This window comes from Acanthaster planci, linkage group LG21 (genome assembly GCF_054643075.1).
Source record: "Acanthaster planci isolate LZ-2023a linkage group LG21, COTS_SCS, whole genome shotgun sequence".
NCBI lineage: Eukaryota > Metazoa > Echinodermata > Asteroidea > Valvatida > Acanthasteridae > Acanthaster > Acanthaster planci.
The window spans coordinates 2,619,102-2,641,374 of record NC_141797.1 but is presented as its reverse complement, the minus strand read 5'-3'; the positions used below and the strand labels follow the sequence as shown (position 1 = coordinate 2,641,374).

Below are 22,273 nucleotides of genomic sequence, written 5' to 3'. Positions count from 1 at the left end.
ACAATATTTATTTGGATATATTACAGCAATTTTACAATGATCGGATTATCTACATGTAAGACGTGATCCCCTTCATTTATCTACAATTATCGTTACGGTACTTTTTTCACGCGTCCAGCCTTATAGAGTTTTTGTTGGAATACATATTGACTCGTTACAACTCTGGCACACAAATGCAATCTCCATTTTTAACATTTCAAAACTATACGAGCCCTTCAAAAAGTTGTGATAACAAAAGTTAACAACCCATGAAAATAACTAAAAATCATTAATTACGAAAATACGAAAGTATTCTACCTTCTGCATTTAGTACATCCGACGGATATAAAATATTAGCTCGTTCACAATATTCTTTTTAAACCAGACAACATTTACGAATTAAAAGGAAAAGGTTCGGATTGATTATTAAAATATATGAGTCATGAAATTATTGACACTGGCTTGGAGCATTTGAGCAAAAAGAAATCAGTCACCTGGATTCGTTTTTATCGTATAGATTCGACAGTCGGAAGCCTTAGACATCAACTTGTCCTTCATAAACTGCATCTGACTTAGCAGGCGGTAGAGACCTTGTTATGGAGGCTACAGATGTATAAGGAACAAAAGAGACATTTTCAAATTATAGTGTTTGTAGGACTATTCTGTCATTAAGAGGAGACACCTTAATTATATTAATATGTTTAGAAAAACACGCCAAGCAGACCAGTAAGGTCATATTCAATGGGGTATGCAGTTCTTGGGCTGGAGAGGGGGCAAAAGGAAATTCTGTTTCTTTTCTAACAACGCCTGTCTAATGTTTTGCCGATCCTCATGATACTGTGATGACACTTTCAATTCCTCAAAACATGGCAACAGTTTGGGCGGGTGGGGGATAACTTGTCCCTATCTCTCGTTGGATACGCCTCTCAGTAATGGTCGTATCCACTGCACTGTAATTTGCTGAATAGGTAAACTTGTCGCGGCACTAGGAATATTTTTTGTTTGTAAAACCAAAAATCTAAAAGTAGCAAGACCGATGAAAGCGAGAGAAACAAAAAACTGGAAGAATGAAAATCTGGAGTTTGCTTCAAAGTATCTCAGAATAGAAGCCTTTCACTATTATCTGTTTATCCGTTTGCTGCTGATGTTTGTCCCCCCCATCCCGGGAGAAATCGGGCGACGCACGACCCAAGACAGCATCCGGCCACAAGACGTCCCATATCCCCATCTTGCAATCATAAACCGAAATGACTTACTCCTCGTCTGTTTTCATTGTAGCAGCTGGGAGCCGCGGCTCTTGTAAAGTCACGATCTATTTCCGATCGAAAAAGTTGAGACGAACCGTTTACAGGACGCGCCCTCTTTGTTAGATTTCCAGCAGATGGTTTTTATCAGCGACTATAGGCTGCACGACGCATCAGAAATCTGCAGTGACGGACTCAGTTGGTCTTTTGTTTCTGATTAGAAAATAACAAGACTGTCTGTTTGTGTATTTAGACTTTAACCCTTCCGATCCTCAACCTTCCAGTATTGAAATGTTTTTTCTCACATCTTTTGCGGGCAGGATTAAAATGTTTTCATGATTGATTTACATCAAATAAGTTGAAAAATATTTTGGGCGAAAATGGCTGCACGTAGCTGATATCGTTCTTGTCGGCCCAGCTCAAATTTCACAAGGTACAACAGGTGGCCAGAATTGCATGTAGTATGTTTTCTCATTAAATCCCAATTTTCTCATAATTATTCGCCTTGGGAATTTGCCCAGAATCGCCACTCATTGCGCAAAACAACCATTGTTGCATTAATGCGCAGGCTAATTTCACAGAACTGCTTAATAAAGCACAAAATTTGCTTAAGCATGAAAAAACCTTGCTTGGCAAATCAGGTTACCAGCCCAAACTCCATGTGATTTATACTGTTTTGAAATGGTATTCGCCTGTCTTTTGGTTAGCATAACAATCATCTAGATTTTGAGCTGGTAACCTTTGTATTTTAAGCAAGGTTTTTAGCGCTTAAGCAAATTTTGTTCTTGAGCAGCTCTGTGAAATCGACCCCATCTGTCAGCGCTCAAAATAAAATCTACGATGTCGTTGAAGCCATCGGAAAGCTCAGAAATTATTGATTTGCCTTTTCCAATATTAAAAATGTGTATATTGGTGGATTTATCTGCACTAACACATAATGTTTCTATTTCAATTTTGTACTCACGTTGACATCTGCCTCGTGTTATGTTTCTCTTTAGTTTGGCCTCTGCTTCGTTTGGCTAGCACAGTCGTTCTGACTCGCATTGCATTGTGGGAGCTTGTCAGAATAAACCGATGTAGGTTTGGCTGAAAAGGTCCCTCAATGTCTGCTGATCTGCACCCTCGTCGACAGGTGGATGTGGCACGGGCTCTTCCTGAGCGATTCTTTGTGCACGACACACCTTTGCTGAACTGTCATCATCAAGGGATGCGCTCTCGGAGGTCTCCGCTGTGGATTCCTCGGGCGTCGGCCAGGATTCGGTCGTCGTAATCGAGTTCTTTGATGTGGACCAGGAGAACGAATCCTGATCCATACCATCGCCAATGGGTTCTTGAACCTGATAGACCCCGTCTACACAGAATAACAATGTCCAAAAGTTTGGAACTTAATACATGTACTCTATTGATGAAACAAAAATACAGTTTACTCAATTCGAGGAATCTCAATTCATTTATAAATTCATTTTATCATTCTGTAAAAAATATTTTGAAACAGTTGTGTTGTGAAACATAAGCCATAAAGAATACTTTAATTAACAAAAATATTTTCAGTATTGTAACAAAAATGTGTGCAATTCTTAATATTTTTGATATTCATTTGTGTATTCTACTTTTCATTTGGGAGTTCTGAATTTGAATTTACGTAAAAATGGCCAGTGTAATCAATGAATTGTCAAACACCAGTCAGACAAATAGTTCCATAATCATTTGTATTAAATAGAAATAAGGTTTATAAATTATCTAAAATAAGGTTTCAGGCATTGCAGGGACTATTTCGAAAGAATTCCCCGCCACTCACCTTTAGAATCGATAACTACGAACGGCACGTTTTAGAACCACTTTTAATTAACTTTATTACTTCAAGGAAAAAATGATCTATAGGCTGACGCGTGATAATAATCTAGCTACGTTTATTTATGAACACGAATCCAAGTTATCTTAATCGAATGCTACATCAGAAAAACATTCTTTTTGGAGGGGGGGTAGTAAACTTACCAGGAACAAAGTCTGTGCTTATTTCTTCCATTGAGACACCAACGTTGACATCAGCTGACGGCTGGTTTACAAGGCGGGCCCTTCAAGAGAAAACAAAATTATTCACAGGATGAGTTGTACCCGAATTCTTTCACAATATAAAATGACACACGCTGTATATTACACAAGGGCAGATCCAGAAGCATATTTTCAGACGGCGGACAAAGTTATTTTTTGGGGCGAAATTGCCAAAAATGGATTTTTAGGCAGCAATTTATGGCCTTTTCGAGTGGGGAAGTTACATTTCTGGGCTTTTAGGTGCTTTTTAGAACTGAGGGAATAAAATAAATTTAAAAATCCCCCTTTAAAATTAAAAAAGATTTTTTTTTACTCCTTTTGGGGAGGGGCCATGGCACCGTTGGTCCCCCTCTGAATCCGCCTTTAATATAGCATGGAATTTTTGCAGTTTGTGAAAAACAAAGACTACGAGGTGTGCTCGTAGAATCTACCTGTTATGCACCACAGCAGCGACTACCATCAACGTAATGAGAATCACAACAGCAGCTGCCACTCCACCAGCGACTGCCGATGAGGGTGGACCAATGTCAGGTTGCTCATCTGCCAGATAATAGACGCTGTCATTGGTGGGCGTTCAACAAAAAAGACATCAAAAGTATGTGGTTCTAAACTATCCATGTCTAATAATACAGAGAAAAGGTGAACAATTACTTGTTTTGGAAGGTGGTCTGGTTGTCTCGTTGGTGATTGATTCAGGAACAGAAGTAACTAACAATGGCTCATCGACTTCCATAGTTGATGGCGGGAATGTGGTGGCTGCCTCTTGCGTAGTTCGTACCCGAGTTACTTCAGTAGTTGACAGCTCAAGTGCTGTGGATGCTACTGGCATCGTTGATACCTGGGTTGCTTCAGTAGTTGCCGGCTCGAATGTTGTGGATGCTACGGGTGCCGTTGGTACCTGAGTTGCTTCAGTAGTTGACGGCTCGAATGTTGTGGGTGCTACGGGTGTCGTTGGTACCTGAGTTGCTTCAGTAGTTGACGGCTCAAATGTTGTGGGTGCTACGGGTGTCGTTGGTACCTGAGTTGCTTCAGTAGTTGACGGCTCGAATGTTGTGAATGCTTCTGTTATTGACGATTCGAATGTTGTAGGTGCTACTTGTGTCGTTGGTACCTGAGTTGCTCCAGTAGTTGCCGGCTGGAATGTTGTGGATGCTTCTGGTGTCGTTGGTACCTGAGTTGCTTCAGTAGTTTCCGGCTGGAATGTTGTGGATGCTACGGGTGCCGTTGGTACCTGAGTTGCTTCAGTAGTTGACGGCTCGAATGTTGTGGATACTACTGACGTCGTTGGTGCCTGAGATGCTTCAGTAGTTGACGGCTCGAGTGTTATAGATGTTGTCGTTGGTACCTGAGTTGGTTCAGAAGTTGACGGCTTGAGCGTGGTCAAGGCATCTGCCGTAGTCGATACTCGCGTAGACGGATGGAGTGTGCTTCCTTCTCCCGTTGATACCGGGACTGATGTGATTTCAGCTGTACTTTGGACTTCTATAAAAGAGTAAACACTATACACCTGTTTCTGTATCGCCATTTTAGGGATGGTGGTGTGAAAGGATGGTATACGAATACATGCCTATCACTTTTCAAATCTAAATTGGCCAGAGTTTCAAGATATGAAAAGGTGATGCTGTTTCGATAAAAGAAACGTAGTCCATATTGTATAAAACGCCTTAAAGGCACCCCCGTCATCTGATTGGTAGGTCCATAATCTCATTCAGGTCATTACATTATCCGTCAAATAACACACCATGACTGCAATGCAAAGCAGGAGTTTTGTTCCTCGGTAAACAAAAGCTCTGTTAAAATTAATTTGAAGAAATTTCCTAACTCATAAGTGATGCCAGGAGTTATTTAGTCAAGTATATATTTATCCTTGAACAATGTTTTGTTCTGGATCACTGACATTAGGCCTAACATTATGATCGCCGCAAGCCCTATTCAAATAAAAAAATAAATGTTCCAGTAATTATAGATTTAGGAACTGCCAACAAGGCTATCTTGCTTGACAGCGATACGCATCAACAGAACCACCATAATCGAGCACTTCGCATGTACTATTCCCTAATACACAGATATCGCCGATATCTCCGTTTAAAAGATAATTCTCCAAATTCCAAATCAAAGGATAAAGCGACAGAAAACATGATGCTAAGGGGAAACAGGAAGATTGATCATAGAAATTTTCACATGCAATCAAAAAGATTAACTTGCAAAGGGAGAAAACCTTCCATGAACCTTGTAGCGTTGTCCCCACAACAGCCTGACTGTACGGTCCAGTTCCCGCAATGGTATTGGCAGCAACCTGAAAACTGTACTCAGTCAGCGGCGTTAAACCTTCGATGGTCACCGATTCCTCTGATGTCACTGTCTGAATGATTACTTGGGATTCCGGACTTCCTTCAGTCAGTGTGTACGTGTAGCCTGTGGTGATACCACCCCGGCTTCCACAAGGTGGCTTACTCCAGGAGAAACTCAGGCTGTATGGTGCAGCTAAAGTGAAATTCACGTCAACTGGTGCCATAGTTGGTTCTAGCGACACACAAATCAAGATAAAGTAGGGAATTTTAAACATAACACCCACCGAAAATTGCACACTGCAGCTATTCGTCATAAGATAAACATTTGGCTTTTGAATTGAGTATAATGACTGGCCTTTTTTGGAGTAAGGACTGAGAAGTTGCTTACAACATTAATTCGAATTACGTGGGTTTACCAGTTGTTTGCGGAAATGTCACCTCAGGTCCAAGTTCATCACCCGGGTACACCGGTCGCATGTAAACTCTATGGCTTAGTGGGTACTCCAGGCCAGTGACGAAATGGTAAGCATTCTCTGATGTCAATTCTTGGGATACCACGTCCGCACACTCGTCCCTGATTGTCAATTCATATCTAGAAGCGCACGGATCTGGTTGCCACGTAACGAACAATTGACGAGGGTCGCCTGATGTCGCTTCGAGCCCCAGAACAGCATTCTCAGCTGAAAGTGCATGAATAACTGATTCAACCCGTCAGTAATATTGTTGGGTCATGACAGAAAATGTATTACTCAAAATAGCAGAGCCTTTCATCTCGCCCACTCCACCTTCTCTGAGAACAAAGAAAAACTTCGAACGGACAATTTTTGCTTCTTCAAAATTTATAAGGCCCACATTTTTAGCGTTACAACTTCAACCCTTCATGGAATACAAGTCCTCACAAGTTCCTTATGATCCTGGGTTTAATGGAGATATGACCTCAGATAGCACCAAGGGGAATAAGTTTCCAAAGTTTTCCTAGGGGAGAACAGGCAGTTGGTGGGGGAGGCAGTACTAGATGAAACCTTGTCCCTCTTTGCTATGCCAGCGGCTGCATGTGATTTCAAACGGGCTCAAAATGTTGAATTCAGAAGCTACAGGATAAACTAAATAAAGCCCAGAATACAGTTCGAATGAAACCAAACATCTACGTATGCAGTTCAAACTATCATCTGGCTTCAGCTCTGGTTTTTTTTTCCAATTTGCCATTTCTCTGCAACAGTGTTGTGATATCTTTTTGCCGAACTAATGATTTTGTTCACTAATTCTTGTCGAAATTTAACTTACTTGAGCACTGACAGTTACTTCCGAAATATGATGCCGCACAACCTGACCAAACAAACACGATAAAAAGTTCAGGTTTGCAGCACTGAATCACGATAAAGACGCCCATGATAATAAAAAAAATTCAGGGAATAGATTTAATCTCTATACATCAATCGTTATAATGAATAAACTAATAAACCACAATCAACTGTGGGATGCTTTAAAGGCAACTTACCAAAAGCACAATGTTTCTTATTATCTGCGGCAGCTCCTTCCCATTTATCATTCTAATCTTCCTTCTGTTCTTCTAACGTTTCTAGTTTTTGGTAATTCCATTTTTTGTTACATCTCAGTCTATTGGTTCGTCCTTGTTTTGTTTTGACTGTATTGTACTGCAATTATCTTTTGTATCTATAATTTGTTTTCAGTCTTCCTTGTCTGGTTCTTTTTGTTGTCTTGATGAGCCCTTTCTGTATAAAACTTTGTCTTCTGAATATGCCTCCATCTTGGCCCCCTTTTATTTCAATGTCTCTTGGTCTTATTTAACTTTTACTCTTGTAGTCATAAATCTTTCATTTATTGACCTTCTGTATAACTTTATATATACGTGGCAAAACGGAAATAAATGTTGGGTCAAAAAAACCTCATATTTTTCAATTTATTTGATTTAGAATAACTCATCTCACCCGTGCTACATTCTCCTGTATCTTTACTGCACGTTCCTCCTGATGCACAGTGACAAGTCTGCTGGCAACCTGCACCAAACGTTCCGTCATCACAGTCTGACATTTGATTTATATAAAAAGAGACATTACAAAAATATACAAAGCATTTTATCCTTTAACAATAATACCGCGGAAGACTAGAATATCTAAATATTAATTGCAATAGTCGAGAACATTTAACAGTCTAATAGTTTCATCTATTCGTGCAGAACAACAAACACGTATAATGCACCGTAGATTAAACAGCAGAGTTCTGCATTCAATTTACTTCCAAACATGGTACCTTGCATACAATCTAATCCCTGGTAACCTGCAGCACAGGAGCATCCATAAGGGTCTGGTAGACAAAACAAACGCCCCCGGCAAGCGTCGTGGTGTGCATCAGTGCTATTAGAGCATCGCTGATCAGCAGTCTTGCCAAACACATGACGACTGTGTGCTGTGGTTTCCACAGATGATCAAAACAAGGTTTTTTTTTAATTACGTAAAAGAATTGAAACTTCTTTTAACATTATTTTTCCCTGATGATTAAATTTGCTCTTATTTCTTTCAAGGGGCTAACGCAATAAAAGGGGTTCGCCCTCCGAGGCTGCGTAAAAAGCCGTACAGACAACAATCAACATCGTATTCTAGGAGTGGTTTAACAACACTAGAAATACTCGACATATCTGTCTACTGCCACCAAGTGTCTAAAAGGCTGTAAGTCTATTCACCTTGCTCACAACTGTCTCCACTGAATCCTGGAGGACACACACATGTACCAGACTTGTCATCACATACACCGCCATTGTAGCATCGACGGCAGATTTTCAGACACGAAGGTGGAGCCCACAATCCAAAGGGACAACCTGATATTAACAAACACGTGTTAGTGATTCAAATGATAATCTTAAAGCCTCAGCATACGTTTAGCCTATATACTAATCCGACTAGACGCGGTAACTGCAGTGGCACCACACTCACACGCACATTGACGCTTGACGCGCACGTGCATTTGGCAAATCACGACACCCTATTGGTCAAAGCGCGTACCACCTCTCCATGATGGTCGTGCCACCGCAGTAATGGTTTCCAATTCTGGTGGTCGAATGACACGATAGGGGATTGTTTCAAAGGGAAAACTTTTTTCCCCATTTTAAAGCATGCAGTAGAAAAACAAGATATCATCTTTCTAACATGTTAAGAAAACACATCTGCATGAACTCGCGGCCAAAAGAAGAACAGCTAGCTAAACTTAAGCTCCCACATCAATGCCGGAGTACTTTTTTATCTGTGTTGATTCTTAGGCTCGCTTTGGTAAAATTCTATATCGAGATATCACACAAATCATTCCCTCGTTCACAACATATGAGAAATAGCGTCAGTAAGAAAAACGGGGGTGTTACATTTAACACTTCGGGTGTTACCAGAGGACTTCACCAACACTTGTCACCGCTCTTAAATTTTGTTCGTGTTATTTCAACACCATCTTCGTGTTACTTTTAACACCCTCTAGTGCATGCATGTTTACGTTACATACTGTGGACATTCCTTTGTTTTCGTCCAGTTAAAAAACTCAGTGAAAATATTCATTTTTCTTCGACCAGGAACAAGATTTTTGGCTGTTTTTTTTTCAAGGTTTCCTTGACTTTTCCTCTTCCTTTTACTACCGATGACCCATACCACAAAATGCCTCTAAATCCCTTTTCCAGAGAAGGGGAAACCTTGTGTGGACATGTGCAAGTCCACACAACGCCATCGTACCCTGCATTATGAGGACTACTTTTGTGCAGAGGTCCACGCTATGTATGACACGCCTGTACACTGTAACACTTATAGGTGTGTGAATTAACACGAGCGGTACTAAAGTAACACCTTATGGTGCGGTTATCTGATAACACCAAAAAGTGTTGTTTTCAACACCAGAGATTTGGCAATGCACAGTAACAAAAAGCGTGAAGATTCAAGTGTTGACAACAAACCTCTAACTATAAGTCTCATGATGCCATGTAGTTGTTCATTTTCCTGATCTAAAGCAAAGCATGCGTATATTCCCTCTTTCTCCACAGTTACGTTTGGTATTGTCACGTTCAGGAAGTTGTTCCAAGATTCAATGATGTCGCCTCCATTATGCCTCCACCTATAATCGGTGCTAGGTGAGTTAACATCGTGCATTTGTAGCATTACGGAATCTCCGATGTTTGCTGTCTGTGTTCGTTGAGTAGGACGCACGTGGGTGTCATTTCCTGACAGGGGACAGATAAATCAGCAGTATATTTAAATACGGCAAAGGTATCTTGAAGGAATAGAAATCAAAGTGAGGGCAGAAAATTACTCAAAATATTTGGTACCTAATGATAACATCACGCCGATGCTACTCCCAATACTAATAATTTTGTTGCAGAATGCATTGAAATAATTTGTTACCATCAGGTAAGATGACGACCTGTACCCTGGTAGTGATGTCATCACTGATCATCTCAGAGAAGAAGACGCCTGTCCTATTCAATCCACCCTCCTCTGGTAATCGTAAAACCAATTTGTCTGCACATCCCGTTGACGGATCAGCCAGTACCACTGATCCAGAGGGGAGGTCATTGCTCCTCCCTCCCGTTGGCAGCTGGCGGCCAAACAACACGCCAGCTGTGATATCTTCCGCACCTTTGTAGGCAGTGATGGATGAATCGTTGTCTCCAGCGTCACCGAGACGAGCAGGATTTGCAACCACAGTAAAATCCATAACTTTTGCTGTAATTAAGAATTTGAAGCCTAAGAACTGTTTGAACACTTCAGGTGAACGTGAAGGGGAAGCAAATTTGACATCTGTAGATATTTGCCGACAAATTCGTTCTAGTTGAAATGTGTTGAGCATCTGCGAATTCGTAGCGGATAGGCCCTATTTGAATTTACGAACGTCGCAAATTCCCGTGCAGGTTTGCTTCTGCGCTGAGTAAGAACTGGACTCTAGTTTAAATTACATGTAGTCACATAATTCATAAAAAAGGTTTGAAGACATTTTCTTGTCATTCTTATCAATGACTACACAAGCTAATCGCCGACTGCGGCAACCTGTCTCTCTTAAAATTGTGCGGATTGTGAAGCTGGTTATGCTGAAAGGTTTTGTGTGTGCCTTATGTTTTCCCCTCATGCAAATTAACAGTTTTATGACCAAAATTGTGGGATTATCCAAAGCAAGAAATCCAAACCGGTCCACTTAAAACTCACAAAAATTAAACCGCCAGATTTTTGGATGTTTTGTTGATATCGATTTCATTTATTTGGTGGTAATTAGTTGAATTCATTACAGTTCTATGGTCAGTGAGTAAAGTCTTCGCATAAATATTTTCTTTGAGAAGATTTGGATTCACGTTTTGAACTGAAAATCCCCAGATTAAAGTTTCAACAATTTCTTCCAGTAATGACACCACACCAATGTTCTTATTTGTAGCACAAAATCATTGAAATGTTAAAGAATATTCTAAAAGTGCGCATTTCAATAACCAAACTGATCCACGTATTTCGGATAGTTTCATTGCATTTACATTAAAAGAAAGTTGCACCAATCACATACCCAAGAAAAGTTCACATGATGGAATTTTTGAAACGCCATCTTTATCGAAGGGCGGTGGTTATAAATTAAACAAAGAACAGTGCTTACGAATTATAGGATTTAAAACTAAACAGGGACTTGGTGCGATAATGATTTCATCAATCATATTTTACCACGCAATCAGTTGCACTCGGCAAGTTCTTGAGGTCACTACTTTAAAATGGATTTACCCGTTTGTTGCAAGTCGCAGGGGGATACCGTCACCTCGCATAGTTTGAGGCTCGCGGGTCCTGGTATGTCGACGCTAACATACCGGGCAAGTACGGGCGGGTCGCATGTAAACTTTATCCAGTCATTGATGATGGACTGATCACTGGTCAGAGGTGTACCACACATGACGTTGTTGGTATGAACTTCGCTTAGGCCAGCCCTTACGACAGAATCCTGCAAGTTGGGTTCTGTGATGGAGAAGTAAATGGTTCTGAATGTCAGTGTTCATATTGCAGTTGCTTGAATATCCTCTTTTTGCGCACTTTGTATCTCTGTTTGTAAGCCCATTACAAAACAGAAACAAACGCATCGTACCTGTTGGACTGCCTGTATTCCTGACTTGGATTATTCCAAGACAGTAACTTGACTCCAGGTCCACCCTCCACCACGGGTTCTCTTCATTTCCTGATGAGAAAAAAAGCACGGCAGCCAGATGTGTATAGAGACTACAATTTGTAACACCATTTTAAGTTTTGGCAGTTGTCAAAATAAACGAGAAGCCTTCACAAGATCCGAACTTGATGGTTATAAATTAATAGCACAAAAATGACCAAAACAAATCTGCTAAAGTTAGTACACATCTCGGTGAGGCAATCTGCCTTAAGCAAAAGCCCCCGGTTGAAAACAGTCATGTTGGTGAGGAGTGTTCATTTTGTTGGTACCGATATGACCGTAACGCGTGCATTTCACAGTCGTTCGTGAACAGTGCAGTTCCCACCAAAGGAGCCCCCGTTGCTAGGGAAAGTGAGCCATCTCTTGATCCGACTCGGGGCTCATTGTGGGTTGTATTCGATCACGGCCAGGGTTAACTTTACTAACAGAAAACTTACCCGTGAGGCTGCAGAAGGGTTCTTCTGGGAGTCCATCGAAGGCTTTTCCAGCATCTTGTCCACTCACTGCGGAGCTTTGATCTCTTGGTTTTTCAGTCAAGTTGAGTGCTGAATCAACACGCATGTAAGTCAAAGAATGTATACATGGATAGAACAAAATCTGTTCCTACACAAATCTTCAACACGTATCGAGTAAGCAGAAAATCATCATGCCATTCTCGGATGGCATTTCGACAGACCGGTGCATGCCAGATTCCAAAACTCACAAAACGGAAATATCTCATCGATTCTATGCTTATGACTTTGTCAGTTATCACTGTACCCAACCCCAATTATTGATAGAATGCAAAGTTTTCCCCCTTCTAAAAATTACAATACCATTCAAACCAAAAAACAATTTTGGGATTAAATAAAGAACAAAGATACCAGCAAGTTTTAAACCGTTCTGCAAGTTTTTGTTCACATTGTAAAATATGTTTACAACCTCAGGGCTACCTATAAACTGATTTAAAACGAATGTTAACTCAGTAGGCAGACGCATGGAGAGGACTACATTGTTTTGAACTTCTTTCTGGAAAACAGACAACCCTTCGAAATATGCTTCGAAGCACCGATGACGCAGCAGAAGCCTGTGGTACCGATGACATAATTAAGGACAAAGTAAAGTAGCGGACCAGCCCCACGTCAGTTGGACGGTGGGAGGAAGGAGGAACGGCCCCCTAATTAAAGCGGACAAGCACTCGGAGAACACGTGAACAATAAATGATGTCTAACTCCAGAACTACAATTTATTAAATATGAAAACAGTTGGTGTAGTGTAATGACTAGACGGTACCATAAATACTAATACAATGGATGGTCGAAGGCTAATAGGGCACGTGGCTAACACAGCTAGCTGACCAATACACTATGACCCGCGTAATACAGAAAACATTTACCACATTGGGCCCCGTAAATCGTACAATTTCTCCGACAGAAGATCGTTTGAAGTATTTATGCAATGATAAGTATTTAGTAGGGGTTTCTTGCATTGACACTCTCCCACACTGAAAATTAATAGAGGCAAAATGCAGAGAGTACGGTCCTAAGCAAAGAGACCACCTTCACACCGCGTGCCCAGGAAGTGCCTAAAAAGTACAAGCTTTATGGGTTAATTACCTCCGTGACGCGTATTGGAAGGATGAGGGCGCCCTGACTCAGGCGCGGTTCCCTATAGCAAGAGGGTGGTAAACCCAGAAATCTGATTGCTGGTAGAAAACTTCCAAACAGTTAAAATATTTACCTGGAGGTTGGAGATCACACGGCAGAACTCTTACTTCGCATAGTATAAGAGCCGCTTCACCGGGAATATTGATGCTAACGTACCGTGCCAGTCTGGACGGATCGCAGGTGAATTCAATCCAGTCATTGATAAAAGCTTGGTACTGGGTCACAGACGAACCACACATCGCGTTATCGGTAGGCGTGTCACTCAAGCCAGCACGTGCAACAGCGCCCATTAAATTTAGGCGCGTGTTGTCTGAAATTCAAGACAACAACAATGAGGACCAAAATTTTGCCACGCTGGCGTAGTTTCCTGTCTCCCTTAACACATTATCTACCACCCGAAAATCTAATTGGTTTCATGTGTTGTCAATGGAAAACGGCACGGTACTAGACCATCAGGTTTTTAAATTCGACATGCCCGTGTGATAAGTTGACTCCTTCCAGGCTTACGTCCAAGGGCATCTATGTTCCGGATGGCAACTGCTCCAACACATCGTACAGAAGTGAGGTCGCTCTTCCACCACGGATTTTGTTGAATATCTGAGGGGAAATGATATTACACTTTGTTACAGATCTGCCTTCGACGTAAAAAAAAAAGGAAATGAAAAACAAGCCTTGCTGATAACTTACTACGATCGCTTTGGTGAAACAAACTTGGTGTTATAGAGTGAAGCATTAAGTGTTTAATCAAAGATAAGTTCTGAGTAAATTCGATGGTGTTACACACTCTATCTTGTATATCAGAACCTAGATTTGCAAAGTTTGGTATCAATTGTTAGGTCAGATTCCGTCTTTGAATCTGTATTGGTATTCGTATCCAGAGCGTCGTCAGAAAACGTATACAAATGTTTTAAGGGCACGATCACAATAGCGTATTATCCCCCTAAGTTTCTTGGTGTAAGAGTAAGACTATAAGAAAGTCCAGCAGTGCAATAAAGGATACCTAGTTTCAAAACGTGATGCATGGTTGATCCAACTTCGGGCTTTGGGTGTGTAAAACCTAACCTAGGTAAGTTCTTTCGCAGCAAGATCCTTGCTATGCGCCTGCATGAACACGCTTACTTGTTCTACTGCAGCTGGTGTCCCCGTACATTGGATATCCATCCACGGCTCTCGCCGCATCCCAGCGATTACCATCCTGTTCCAGCGTTGAGCTCTGGCTACTTGAGTTACCAGTTAGAATGACAGCTTGACAGAATAATGTCAACAAAAAGAACGAAAGGGGAAACATTCGATCAACAAAACCCCATCCACCCCGCTGGCAGTCAGGAATATGCGATGAGGGGCCATTGAGCGTTGGTACTGATCGCTGCTCATGAAGTTATTCTCTCGGTGGTCGATGAAAGCTTGGGAGTGAAAGTCACTCCCTGCCGCCCCAAGCTGAAGTGCACCCTCCATCGGCAAAGAAGGACTGGTGGTTACAAGGGGTTTCTTTTACGCGTTCTGCGCATTCTGTGCGTACGCAAAGACCATTAGTTACACCGTGATCAGCGTGCTCCGCATCAAACGCACACATTCTGCGCCTCATGGCGCGCATGTGCGATGAGTACCAACAACACGCCCTCTATTGTTCCGCTCGCAGCGGATTCAAAGATTATGAATAGAGGAAAATCTTTGTAAAGAAACATTCTATCTTTCTGGCTGCATGAATTTCAGTCACATTTAACGTTGGTTTCAATTGGACAGACATTTTACATTTTGAAAAGCAATGAGCCGCTTAGCTATGATTAGGACACAGGTTTACCATAGTTAATAGATATAACATCGTTGCATTTTTTTGTAATAATCGACGTCATACCTGTTGAAGAGGCACCCATAGTCGTATGCATATTGAACTCTTCCACCATAACTTCTGTCAACTGGACGATAGTTCCAGGACCGCTTCTGGGAATATCTACGCTGACGTACCGTGCAGTGACGTACGGTTCGGGAGTAAAATCTACAACCGCCCCGCTTACAGCTTGATCGTTTCGCACCCTTCCTATCTCCGGGTTAAGCAGATGGTTGGAGCTCATACCAGCACGAATTACATTACCTCGTAAGCGTCTTTCTGTAAGTGATACCGTAATGGTTACAGTGCGTATATTACTGATATTTTATTGTCATAAATGGCTAAGGTTACTGTCCATATGGGCCCTAAGCGGGACTAAGAGAGGGCGCAATTTTCATAGCAACAGATGCCTCTTTGGTAGGAACTTCAATTGGCTAGATCACGGACGACTTTGAAATACATGCGTTGAGTACGCGTCGCCACCAACAACGTGAAATGAGCACTCCATACCAGCATGGCCCTTTCCAACCGATACGCTTCTGCATGGTGCTTCTGCTCAAGGGGGGGGGGTAGCAATTTAGTAGTTGGAATGCCTGCAGCTTTGACGAGACGTTAAAACGTATTACATCATTACATTTTATCAATAATCAACGTCATACGTCCTACCAATATGTTCAAATTTTCTTGTATAGGAGGCTCATTTCCCAGCACTGAGTAGACTGGAAACAGTGAAATACGTGACCAAATATTTGCAAATAATGAATGATTCATGTTTTGAATCCTGACGTGGCAACACAAGCCTTGAGATTCTGCCTGTGCCATTATTGCTCCTGTCATTGTTTTCTTTGTTCCTAATTTAATTCAGACATTTCTCTCATGATTTTTCATAAAACATTTTTGAGCCGCTATTTCCTGGGGGAGGGGGCCCTGTTCCCCCCCCCCCTTTTTGGCTCCACGAAGAAGAAGCCGAGGTTAGAAATGTCTTCATCTGTCAGGGCAGAACAACCAGAGTTTGGTGTTTATTAGTATCGCCCGCCAAGTTATCAGTGTCAAGAGCCGTGATTGCGTCGATGGGCGCCCTTATTAAATTCTATGGTTCTCATTTCTTTTACCACTTCAGATATGGTCGGTCGGTCGAAAAAAAAATCCGACAAAAAAAAAATTTAAACAAAATCCATGTTGCTGGTGTAGGGCTATGCACGAACCTCAGTGGGCCACGGGGAGGTGCGGTATGCCGAATGTTCACGCGAACGCCGACCGTCGCTGTTGGTCGTTCGCAAAGTCATAAGTTTTCAGGGCTTTTGTTTTCAAAGGTCATGCCGGCCGATTTTTTTTTACCTTAATTTTTTTTGGGGGGGTAGGTCTTTTTAGCATGGTTGGCGGGGAAAAAAAACATTTTTTCCGTGATTGGGAGCCCAAAATAGGTCGGTCGAAAATGAGAGCCATAAAATATGAAAAGGGTGCCCTATCACACTGTGCGCTTTCGTAAAACGTCCTGCCAGTCATATATCAAACGGTAGCCGACACGTGATCGACGAGCCGCTAATTATTGCATCCCGAGGTGGGTTTTATTTGGGTGTCTCTCAATAATGATGTTTCTAACTTGGCAGTGTTTAAGTATTAACGACAATGTCTTCTTTGAAGGAAACCACCACACAAACAACAGCACTTGTTCATTAACCAATCCAATAAGCCCCGCCCACTGCGCAAATAGGTACTAAGCACGTATCTGTCACTACGTAGTCCAGTCATCATACGTGCGTGCACGCATGTTGGATATTTATTCACGCATGTCGGGTATAACTAATGGCTGTGATTGGTAAGAACACAATAGGGCGGGGCTTAATGGGTTGGTCTACTCTAATGCAGTTGCACTTATCAATTCGAAGGCGTATGAAGAGAAATCGTTTGAGTTGAAACAAGTATGTCATATAGGATTCAAAGTCGTGGTTTGGAAAATTCTTAGTGTAGGCCTATATGTGTAATCACTTCGTATAGGCCTACGTCTGTACTTTTAACAGAAAAACAATACTTGCCAATGGTGGGATTCTCATGTATTCTATTAACCAGAGTGATTTTTCGTAAGCAATAGGCAGCACCTAGGTCCACTTTCCACCATGGGTTCGTAAGCTGTTCTGCAGTTTTGTAAGCTGTGTGAACAAACAGAAGGCACACTCATCAGATAATCAACCATGGAAGCCACATTCCTGAGATCTATTTGTACGGGATTACGTTCAGTAATAAAGACGAATCCAGTGAGTGTGGAAAAGCTATCATTGGTCATTTTGGAGTGGCCCCCGCTGATGGTGGTAAGCATTGCGATACAACAGTTGTTGGCAGGTGGAAAATTATACGCCGCTCTCACTTTGTCCGCCTTGTGTCAGTCTGCGTGGTTAATAAGACGCGGACTCGCGTGTCATCCATGGAGTGGAATTGGGTCTTGAAGTGCTGTTCAAGTGCGGTTTCGGGGCTTTTTATTTTCTTCACTGTGCGGAGGTGTTCCACAAAGCGGTCAACCAATGTCTGTGTAGTGCCACCGATGTAGTGGTGCTTTGCATTGTCGGCACTGAGTTGCATATTCACGAAATTGGAGGCAGTGCAGGTGTAACAACCCCGCCGAATATGAACCTTGCCTCAGGGGCCAACAACAGGAAAATATTGTGGTCGACGTATTTGCACGTGGGCAGCGAGGACGGTGGCAAAGTTAAGTTTTGCCGGGGAGTGTAGGGGCGATTTTGACGGCCGAACGCGACGCACACGGGTGTTATGTTAATGGAGTCGATATTTGTGTCCTTGAAAGTGAAACGCATGAACTCCCTGTGTACGGAACGCACCCGAAAAAAAACTACAAATGGAAAGGCTCTTTCAACACGTTGTTGTGTGACACATGCGTCTTCTTTTTGATATTTTCTGGTAGTAAAAACCATTGACATCAAATTTTGGAATTTTTTTCTTTTTTTTCCCTGCCTGACGTATATACCTTAACACTGTATACTCATTGTATGCCCCCTGAGGGCTTGTGTGAAAACCACAACCGCACTCGGGTGGGACTCGAACCCACAACCTCCTGCTTACTAAATGCAGACGTCTTAACCACTCGACCACCGAGCTTGCCGGAGTCGGCTGGCTGGTTCGAATCAGATGTAGCAGCGGGTACCGCGGACAACTATTTCAAAGATGGTATTGGCTTTGTTGTGCGAAGTCGTCGTCGTCGCTGTTTACACATCACGATCGGAGGAACTGGGAAAAATTCAGAGCTTTCGCGTGTTGGTGGGTGTGATGAGTCATATTGAAAATATTCTCAGTGGGCTTACACATGTATGTAGTGGATGGATAAGCGGCCGAAGTTAACGGGTAAAGTGATGCCGAGAAAGGTGATCGATATGCCGCTGATCTCTACATTTGAAGCAAAATATGAGACGGAGAGAACCCCGCCTTTGTGTTGGTCATTGTTTGATCGGAATCTCATGAATTCTTTACAGACTTCTAGGGGGGATGTGTTAGGTAACAATAGTCTAGAGTGTGTACAGGGATTGGACATGTAAAGGGGGGTATCCCTTCGTCCCATATCTTGCCTGGTATAGATCTCTGCCGTGAACTGCAGTGCGGGGTGGAAAATCGTTCGCAGTCAACAAACTTGGTCATATTTCTTCTCTGGTAGGCCTATCGGTGGAAATTCCAGTAATGTTATCGATGTAGCGCTTTTATTAAGTGGGTTGGCTTGGGAACTCAGCATGAAGCATTTTTTTTTCTTACACGAAGCCGACCAATAATCAGGCATATTGGTCCCATGCGGGTAACCATGGCTACCCCCTTCATCTGCGGGCAAGTTGCTTGCCGTTGAAGGTGGAATTGTTGAGTCAGGAACCAACTCGGAGCCGGTCGCAGCAGGGCGTGGGTCAATGAGGATTTCTCTTTGCGCTTGTCAAGAAAGTGCTTCATTGTTCACTGAACATCAGAGTGCAGGCAGGAAGTATTCCGGGATTTGAGGTGCATCGAGAAGAGAATCTTTGAGGTGCCGTGGGAAAACATGCACGCGTCAAACAACCAGAGTTGAATCCTTGATGTATGTGAGAAGTAGGTGTACATACGCCCACATACGCACACGTGCTATGCCCGAGACTTCAAGATCATTATGATCTTTTAAATATGGTAAATCTAAAGATTCTGCCATTTTGGGAGACTTGTACGCTTTTCGTTTTAAATGCTTCATGATAAAAGAAGTAAAAGCAACGTATTTCTCTGAAATAAATTATCATTTCAAACAAGAGAGAGATTGAGGGGATTAGGGTTTGTTGAGTGAAGGAAGGCCATGTAATTAACACTCACTCCGCAAAAAGGGGGCGGGGAGTAAAAGAGGAGGGAAATGAAACAAAAACTACCAGAACGAAACTTGCTTTGCCTCATTACATTTCATAGTAACTGACCTGTGTGTGATATGGTATTGAGGCGTTGATCCACTGCCGATCCTGCATGGGAAAATCGCCCTGCAGTAGAACTCTGACTCGTCTTAACCCTGGGGTGCCGCAGGTCGAGAGCCAGCCCTGTGAATGTCACAACGCACACAATGCTCGTGTGAAAATTGACCTTATCACAGAAATAAATTACAGGCGTATCTATCAGCTTGTGGTGTCTGGGGGAGGCAAATTTAAAGGTGGATGTGGCTTCGGGTGCATTCAACATGATGTTGGGGGAGAAAAATATCAAAAGCCTTAGGCCTACTTCTTGTCTCGACACCCTTGCTTTTATTTCGTGGTGTTGTTTTCTGAGGATTTTGGTGCTCAAATTGTTTTGATAAATAGGCTTAAATATACCGGTTACTTTCTTTCCCACTCACCTATGAAGTATTATTTATATATATATATATTTTTTTTTAACTCCGACAGGGGTGTAAGTTGCCCCTGCCCCCCCCATAGGCCACTGATTACGCGTATAGCCCTGAGTTCGGGGCTGGGTTCCTACTTTGTGTACGCTAGCTGCAATTTCTCCAGGTCTATCTTATCGAGGAATATTTGGATTATAACTCAGGTCAACTCTTCCGAGTGAGCGACACGAGAACGCTGAATGTCCACCAATGTTCTCTGAACTTGATCCAGAACTAGGAATACTATGCACGGGTACTTGCAGCGATCCTGCACGTTCCAAACTTAAACCTTTAATTATGAAAGTATTTAATTAAGAAGTATCTCCTTCACAAAAAGTGGATTAATGCTCCCATGTTTCACTGATGTTTGGGATAAGTTTAATGAGCCCCAGTACAGTTTTCGAAATCTGGAATTTGAAAACGACTGAATCGCTGAACATAGACAAGAATATAATATCAAATCAGTGCTCTGCAATAATTATGTGATTGACAAGCTTTCGGTAGCTGAGTACCTTCTTCAGGGCAAGCAGATTGCTGATCAGTTGACATAAAAACCAGCTGCACCGCACTTACCGACCCAATAGCTTTCGTGAACAGGCTACAATAGGCTACTTTTCCTGGAGGAAATAAGGAGTTTACTGTACCTTGTGTGAGGATCGAGATAACAATGGAGATGAAACATGCACCAGGATGTAGGCTTATCTTGACCATTATTGGGTCACATCTTCCACATACTAAATAAGCCAACCGTTGTTTAACTTGTGGATAAGAGCTCGTCCGAAAAGATTCATACGCTTATGAAGTAGGTAGAGGAAAATAATCTAGAATGGAAAGAACTTGCGATGTTAACGCGCAACGAGTATTTCTCGCGCGCGCGGTAAATGCGATACGCTGAAGGTTGCACTGCACCAAATACGCTCCCATAGAAAACAGTCCTGTTGCAATATCAGACCTAAATAGCGCCACCTGGTGACTCTCGGGAAAAGGTTGGCCTCCGTTTTTTCACTGGAAATTCAAGATTACGGCCAGAGGATCACTTTTCTAGGCACGACATGTTTTTATATTCGCCTTTCCCCGAAGATACCCCCCCAATAGTAGTGACGCTCTAAATGTAGCCGCCCACCTCTATCCAAAATAGGCCCGCAATTTGGGGCTTTTTGTGAAAGAAACACCTCAAACTGGAAACTATCAGTCCCAAATTTGGGACTTTTAGAAATATTTCCATTGTCCCTCTTGATTTGGCATGTCTTGTTGTAAAAATCCCGTGGGATCACAAAATATTAATGAGCTCGCGCGCAGAAATACAACGATTTGGTAGAATGCACACTGAACGCCCTCTTGCACTAGGATGATCCAAAGGACATGAGGCCGATTGACTCACAACACTGCTGGTGTGTCCGAATGTGCTGTATTCCATTCTCCGAAAACACTTCAATCTTTTAGAGTTAAATCAAACTTTATTGAAAATGTATATTGAAATGCATATTAAGGCGAAATGTACGTCTCGACGTTTTTTGGGGGGCGGGACTGAAATTCCCCAAAGCCCATGGACTCAGTGAATTTTGAATTGCTGGTGGTTTGTGATATAAGAACATACCCTGGGTAACTTTCGATTTTCTAAGTTAGGTTAATGGCACACAATGTTTCGTTTTTGAGTAAATAGCTGCTTTCTCAGACATTTTTTGGGGGGTGGGAACGATCTCAAGAAAACCTTTAGCAGAAAAACGAACCTCATTTCACACACAACGTCTGTTTTTAATTAATTCACAGGCAACGCCTTTTAGAAGAAATCATGGCATATCAGAACTACATACAGGCATCAGGGCCAAATGAAGAAGGAAGATCTTTTGGAACACATGAAATCTTTCTTTGCCTTAGGCCTGCAGTCACAATAAAGTGGCAGTAGTTTATATAACTGGGAGGGGCGGGGTTAAGTTGCCCTTCTCTTGACATTATGTCTTTGAAACCCAGAAAAAAGGAGAAAACATTGAAAGCACAGCAATTTATAGAAACGTCCGGTCTACTTCCTTCCTTTTACGGGGGGGGGCCGAGAGGGGAAGGAGAATGGAGATTCTTTCACGGGTTAAAATAGTTGGACGGTTATTTTTTAGAAATTTAAAATTCCAATGCAAACAAATCCGTAAGATGTGGCTTGCCCGCAAAATGTATTTTAGGAAGTCAATGTTTAC

The 22,273-nt window shown here is 42.2% G+C and overlaps 1 protein-coding gene across 1 annotated transcript; it reads right to left on the bottom strand.

Annotated features, from left to right (window-relative positions):
• Window positions 1-2,187: 2,187 nt before the first annotated feature.
• LOC110983161 (uncharacterized) lies at window positions 2,188-20,914 on the bottom strand. Its single transcript, XM_087130974.1, has 21 exons — window positions 20,729-20,914; window positions 19,648-19,764; window positions 15,248-17,370; window positions 14,512-14,637; window positions 13,900-13,989; window positions 13,466-13,702; window positions 12,184-12,291; window positions 11,669-11,758; window positions 11,314-11,541; window positions 9,961-10,281; window positions 9,516-9,779; window positions 8,268-8,402; window positions 7,838-7,993; window positions 7,516-7,611; window positions 6,851-6,892; window positions 5,983-6,246; window positions 5,505-5,798; window positions 3,927-4,757; window positions 3,707-3,815; window positions 3,219-3,298; window positions 2,188-2,574 (listed from the first exon to the last, which is right to left on the bottom strand). The coding sequence occupies exons 3-21, from the start codon at window positions 15,462-15,464 to the stop codon at window positions 2,285-2,287; spliced, it is 3,978 nt and encodes a 1,325-aa protein (XP_086987100.1). The 5' UTR covers window positions 15,465-17,370; window positions 19,648-19,764; window positions 20,729-20,914; the 3' UTR covers window positions 2,188-2,284.
• Window positions 20,915-22,273: the final 1,359 nt, after the last annotated feature.